A 7,068-nucleotide genomic window follows, 5' to 3' on the forward strand; every position below is an offset into this window, starting at 1 on the left:
CTCTAGAAATTTTTCACCTTGCATCTCTGAAACTCTGTACCCATTAAACTATACCCTCACCTTGTCCTTCTCCCAACCCCCTCCCAACTACTATTCTACCTTCTGTTTCCATGAAAAAAAAATCCTCATCTTACAAAATTCTCTAGTTTACAGATCTTGTTTTAATTTTCACCTCACTCTCCAAAAAGTTGGTATCTGCACAAAGTGAGTGGCCTTTTCCATATTCAGAATTTGGACCTATTGGTAGTGTTAGGGTAAGAATGGACACTGAGTGTTTTTTACAGGTGAGAATTAGAAAGATTCTTACAGAGCCCCTAGGAAATTAGAACTCATTGGTTCTCTGTTCTCAAGGCCTCAGCAGGGCAGAAATCTTTTTCCTCAAGGTTACCAATTGTACCTTAATGTAAGGGCCTTGGGTCTACAGCTCCATTAAAGAGCAAGAGACTGGAAAGAAATGCATGCCAGCCCCCTCTCACTTCCCAAGAAGTTCTACAAGTTTTTCTCCTTAAGAATCTATATGAATGGGGTGCCTGGGTGACTCAGATGGTTAAACATCTGCCTTTGGCTCAGGTTGTGATCCCAGGGTCCCGGGATCCCCAGGCTCCTGCTCAGTGGAAAGCCTGGTTTCCCTCTTCCACTCCCCATGCTTGTGTTCCTGCTCTCACTGTCTCTCTCTCTCTGTCAAATAAATAAATAAAATCTTAAAAAAAAAAATCTATATGAATGTTATGACTGAAATCAGAGGTTGCAACTCATATGTTTTTAGTAACCAAGCAGTGAAACTTGTAGGATGAAAAAAATAATGGATGGTAAAGGCAGTGATTGAACTGGAGAAAGGCATTCTAATTCGGTTAAAAAAAAAAAAAAAAAAAAAAAGAATTGGCGGGTAAGCAAAACCTATCTTTAGGCCCATATGGCTGCCAAACCACCTTGTTGTTACTTCTGGATCTTCCTAAAAGGCAGATTTCCTTAATATATATAATTTGTATCCTATCATTTATGGCCCACGTGCATAGAAATTCTGCCAATATCTTTTCCTCTACTATCATTTCTTGGTTGGGGAGAGGGCAAAGGGGACCATGTGTTGTGATGGGCTCTACCTTGTCTGACCTTTTGCTCATGAGGATTTTCTACCCTGGAATGGCTTCCTTTTCTCCAGATCTTTGGAGAGCTTGAGAAGAAGTCCCATCTTTTCCATAAAGCTTTTCCTGGCTATATCCTTTCACCCTCACTGATTGCATCATTATTTAGAATATTACAGTGAGGGGCGCCTGGGTGGCTCAGTGGGTTAAAGCCGCTGCCTTCGGCTCAGGTCATGATCCCAGGGTTCTGGGATTGAGCCCTGCATCGGGCTCTCTGCTTGGCAGGGAGCCTGCTTCCCTCTCTCTCTCTGCCTCCCTCTCTGCCTACTTGTCATCTCTGTCAAATAAATAAATAAAATCTTTAAAAAACAAAAAACATTACAGTGAGAACTTGGCATTTCATTCTGTATTACATTTTTATAGTTTTTATATGAATTACTCTGTTTAGTAATTTGATGAGACATAGATTTCTCATATCTCTTGTATATCCAATGACATTCCTAGCATAGGCCTGAGTACATCAGAGATACTCATTAAATTCTGATTGGCCGACCAGGTTAAACTATTCAGAAAACTATGGCAGTGGCCCTCTGTCCATGTGCACCCATTCTAGTCAACAAGTGAAGAGTAAGCCAACTTCTCAGGAATTCATTATCATTAGTTGCTATTTGTATGTATACAATGTTCCCATAAAGTATGTAACCACATTTAACAAGAGTGGTACCTTAGCTAGTACTTATTTTGATTACTTTATATTCAGTAGGTTTCAAATGCCTCCCATTAACAGCAACTGAAGTTAGTATTAATATTTGAAAGGGAGATGCATTTCATTGAGATGTATTGAATATAACTATAACTGGATGATTTACATACCTGATATCTTTAATTTGTCCTGAAACAAGCCAAACCCAGAAAGAATGATACAGTATTCTGTACTTAGAATCGATATGATTTTTTCTTTTTTTTTTTAATTTTTAAAAGATTTTATTTATTTATTTAGAGAGCAAGCATGAGCTGGGGGAGGGGCAGAGTTAGAGGGAGAGAGAGAATCTCAAGCAGACTCCACACTGAGCAGGGACCCCAGTGCCATGACTCTGAGATCATGACCTAAACCGAAATCAAGAGTCAGATCCTCGTCCAAGTGAGCCACCCAGGCATCTCTGGGCTGGCTTTAAGTACTGTATGATACAGGAGTTCAAATGATATCCCTTAAACCTTCTTCCTTTCTCTCTCTCTCTCTCCATTTCTCAATTTGCTTCCTTTGGGTTTTTACCATTCTTTTTTTTAAGGGTTTATTTATTTATTTGACAGAGAGCACAAGCAAGGGGAGTGGGAGAAAGAGAAGCAGGCTCCCCACTGAGCAGGGAGCCCAATGTGGACTCGATCCTAAAACCCAAGGATCATGACCTGAGCCAAAAGCAAGCGCTTAACCAACTGAGGCTCCCATCTTCCCCAATGTAAATTATTTTCATAGAACTCTCTGAGCACAATGTAGCCAGACTAGGGAGGATTTAGGTAAGAATGTATAGATTTAACCAATTAGGATCATATCCTCAAGCTCTAGCTAGTATCACTGTGCCAGACCATTTTTAGATTGGCATTTTTGGATGTAGTATTGCCAAGAGAAGAATGGCAGTGAAATTTTATTTTCTGTGCTTTTCCCATTACAGGTAAAAAGCTTCCGACAACGGGAGAGGTGCACATCTGGGTGAAGGAATGTCTTGATCTACCACAGCTAAGGGGCAGCCATCTAAATTCTTTTGTTAAATGGTAACACCATCTGTAACTCTGCTTCTCTCAGTTCTACCAGATCCTGGTCTTTGCTCATTGTTTTAGCTCTCAATATCTGTGATGCTGAAACTCATCATTCATGGTTTAAATGACATAACTCGAGACAGTAATGACATGAACTAGAGGAATCTTTGACATGAACCCCTAAGCATTTGCTTAGTTTTAAAACCATAAAGAGGGCATACATACAAATGAAACTGGGACCATGTACTCAGATATGGAATGTCTTCTAGGAGATATATTTGCTGGTGGATAATAGTCAGTATAAAAAAACTCATCAGATTTCTAATGGTGAGATGCCATGCCCCTGACTCCTTGGTGGTGCAGGGTGAATTCTGCCTTCTGTCCCTTGTCCCACCTTTGTGAACTATTTGCAGAAGTTCTTTTGCCTCATCCTGCAAATATGTAGAAAATGACTTGCTAAACAGACCCTTACTAATAGTTTGTCATAGTACCTTAAGACAATTTGAGTTCAAAGTAGCAAACTTTTTTTCTCTGTTCTATATATAAATGCCTGGCATCTGTCAGTTGTAACTCAACAGATATTAGTGCATGTTCTCTTAGCTCCCCCTGACTAATTTCATTTACATAGATTTTCCCAGAAGATCAGTTAGAGCTGTTTAGATTTTTATGGCAGTATTTGTGATTTTCCCTATACGAATTATTCATAGATGTCAACTGGCAAGATTTTTCAGCTCAGGTCAGTCTCTCATTCTGAGACTGCTCACAGACCTTCTTGTGTTTATAAGACATATCATGGGTTAAAAGCAGAAAACAGATAATCAAGAATGTTTCCAAATGCTAAAGGAATCCTCAAGCAATTGCTACCACATTAAGCATTTACTAAATGAAAGCACTAAACTAAGTTGTTTGCTTCATATGTAATTCTAATATTAACCTTATGAAATAGGCATCAGCATTCTCATTTTAAAGATGAAGAAGCAAGAGTCTGAGAAATTATGTGACTTCCCCTGTAATACACAGCCAATGAGTAACAGAGTCAGGATTCAAAGCACGTCTGGTCCGCTGTTAATCACCACCGTCACTGCCATTATCACCACCACCAACACATCAACATCATCACAACCGTTACCACCATCATCACTACTGCCACCACCACTGCCATCACCACAACCATCATTACCACCATCGCCATTATCACCAACACCGTCGCCACCACTGCCACCAGCATATCAATATCACCATCACTGCCATCATCACTACCACCACCACCTGTGCCACCATCACCACCATCGCCGCTGCCACCACTATCATGGCTGCCACCCCTGCCATCATCACCACCACCACCACCACCACAGTCACCACCACCATCAACATCACCATTACTATTACCGCCATCATCACTACCACCATCACTGCTGCCGCTGCCACCCCCACCACCATCATCTCCACCACCATCACCACCCCACCATCACCACCACCACCACTGCCTCTCTATACTCTACACTTCCATTTCCTTCGGCCAGTCTTCAGTAGTTGTATTGAAATTCAATGAGAGCACAAATGTTCACCATCTTATTAAAATGCTTTCACAATAATGATTCCTTTTATAGTATCATCCTTCCAGATACAAGTAGGAAAAGTCGTCAAAAAACCAGAGCTGTAGGGAAAACCACCAATCCTGTCTTCAACCACACCATGGTGTATGACGGGTTCAGGCCTGAAGATCTGACAGAAGCCTGTGTAGAGCTTACTGTCTGGGACCATTACAAATTAACCAACCAGTTTTTGGGAGGTCTTCGGATTGGCTTTGGAACAGGTAATATTTGTTACCCTTTTAATCCTCTATGAGCCAAGTGCTTCTGGGGATGCTTGGAGTTTGTCTGTTTTTTCCTAATGAAAACAGATACTCTATTTCTATTAAGTATAATGAAATGAATGAGTGAAGGAATGTCAGGCTGTATGCCAAGGGCTCTAGATATGAAGATTAACAGGATGTAGTATCTGTCCACACAGAGCTTAAGTTATTGTGTGTGGGAGGCACAAAAAAGCCTTCTTCACTACTCTTCCCTGAAAAAACACTTATATCTTTTCATGACTAAAAGTGTGCTTTAAATAATCATAGTAAATAGTATTTATGGGGCACCAGTCACTGTACTGAGTGCTTCACTTATATTATTTTGTTGAATCCTCACAGAAATCTTGTGAGTAATTACTGATGTTATCCCCAGAGGAACTGATGTTCCAAGAAATGATGTAACAGAACTTATCAGTATGAGGGCCAAGATTCAAAGTTGAGTCTGTTAGACACTAAACCCCAAACTACACTTTCTTAGAGATCATCTGGTGTTACTTCCCACCCAATGCCAGGCTTTACCCCTACTACCTCACTGTGTCCCTGACAGATTGTCAGCCAGCTTTTCTATGAACATGAAGAGAGATCATTACTCTCTGAGTAGAGGGAATAGTCCCAATTATGGACTCCTTTGTTAACAGACATTTCAGGTGATTAAACAATTCTTTCTTATAATGAGCCCCACATATGCCCTTCTGGTGATATTAAAACTATCCCTTGCTGTCTTCCATTGATGATTGTAATTAGGGGATGATCCATTTTTTTCCCTCCAATGAACTATTCCTTTCTTTCTTTCTTTCTTTCTTTTTTTTTTTTTTTAAAGATTTTATTTATTTATTTGACAGAGAACACAAGTAGGCAGAGAGGCAGGCAGAGAGAGAGGAGGAAGCAGGCTCCCTGCTGAGCAGAGAGCCCAATGCAGGACTCGATCCCAGGACCCTGAGATCATGACCTGAGCCGAAGGCAGCGGCTTAACCCGCTGAGCCACCCAGGCACCCTGAACTATTCCTTTCTAACTGCAAAGCTTCCTTTTTTTTTTTTTTTTTTTTCCCTTTTGCAGGTAAAAGCTATGGTACTGAAGTGGATTGGATGGACTCTACTTCAGAGGAAGTTGCTCTCTGGGAAAAGATGGTAAATTCCCCCAACACTTGGATTGAAGCAACTCTGCCTCTCAGAATGCTGCTGATTGCCAAGATTTCAAAATGAACCCAAAGTCGACTGGCTCCCACTGAAAACTACTAAGCAGGTGGAATCTGATCTTGCAAATCTGACTGTGCAGACAGATTTTCGTCTGCTGCCTCTTGCCACTAATGGAGGCTACACAGCATGTTAAAGTCAACCTGCATATGGTTCTTTGGTTAGAAGTCCCAAGAGATTTAAGCAAGAATAACGTGTGTAACTTACTTGTGACTTCGGCATGAGAGAAGATATTTGAGAAAGTTAGGAAAATCAAACAGTTGCTGCTGCTTCAGAGAAAAAGCCATCAAAAAATATTAAATGTGGGGTGTTTCTACCCAGCAAAATATTCTAGTTTTCCGTCCCGTGTTTCACACCACATGCCATGCAGTTAGAAGGGCCTGCTTGCTACTCAGTGGTTGAAAACCCTTGCAGGAAATGAAAATATGCAGTTTTTGGAAGAGAGGGACAGGAAAAAAACTCCTAGAAGGGGGATAAAGGCAGAATATCCGTGATAGTAAAGAACTGACCATAGGAAAACTATTTACTCTGTAATCTCTGTTAAAATACGGAATTCCGGTTTAGGGCCGGAAGACTCAATCTACTGCATGTATTCCTGCCTTTGAAAGTGCTTTCCCCTGTCCCACTGTCAAAGTCTCCTTTGTGCTTTGGTGCCACCCACTGGCTCATCGGTGGAATTCGGCTTTTGGCTTAATTTTCTCCTAAGATCTCAAGCCTGTATTTTGTAATAGACTGTGTAAAACTAAACCAAAAACAAAAACCTTGCATATATAAGATTCTGTCGTTCCTGTAACTCTATGAAATTAGCATGAGAGTGTTCACAGAGAAGCTTTGCAATGAAGTTTTAATTAGAATGTAAACTGTACTTCCTATGTATGTAAAATTTCATAAAGTATTTTGTAAAAACCCTTACAGTAAATTACTATATGATTTAGTTGTGTTGTCCAATTAATCTGACTTCTTATTTTGAATGAAATACTTTATGGTAGGAATCCTCAGATTTAAATTTCCTAGCAAGGCTAAAGAACTGCTTAGCTAATATTTCTCAAGTCTTTACTGGAACTCTGGACATCATTTCCTCTAAGTGGGAAGCTCTGACTATGTTATTGAAACTGGAATTTTTATTTTTAAGAAATAGTTGAAAAGCATTGAAGGGAAGTAAACATTTATTTTTGGAAAGTT

General features: G+C 40.2%; 1 protein-coding gene across 21 annotated transcripts in view; it reads left to right on the forward strand.

The window, feature by feature from the left end:
* SYTL2 (synaptotagmin like 2) overlaps positions 1–6,820 on the forward strand; it is a 120,136-nt gene extending 113,316 nt beyond the window's left edge. For all 21 annotated transcript variants that reach the window (XM_032357437.1, XM_032357448.1, XM_032357449.1 and 18 more), the window contains 3 exons: positions 2,753–2,852; positions 4,448–4,653; positions 5,750–6,820. In XM_032357437.1, coding sequence (XP_032213328.1) covers positions 2,753–2,852; positions 4,448–4,653; positions 5,750–5,895 — 452 coding nt within the window. In that variant the 3' untranslated portion in view covers positions 5,896–6,820. The remainder of the gene's footprint in view (positions 1–2,752; positions 2,853–4,447; positions 4,654–5,749) is intronic.
* The last annotated feature ends 248 nt before the right edge of the window (positions 6,821–7,068 follow it).

The sequence above is a fragment of the Mustela erminea genome, chromosome 9 (assembly GCF_009829155.1).
Source record: "Mustela erminea isolate mMusErm1 chromosome 9, mMusErm1.Pri, whole genome shotgun sequence".
Classification (NCBI taxonomy): Eukaryota; Metazoa; Chordata; class Mammalia; order Carnivora; family Mustelidae; genus Mustela; species Mustela erminea.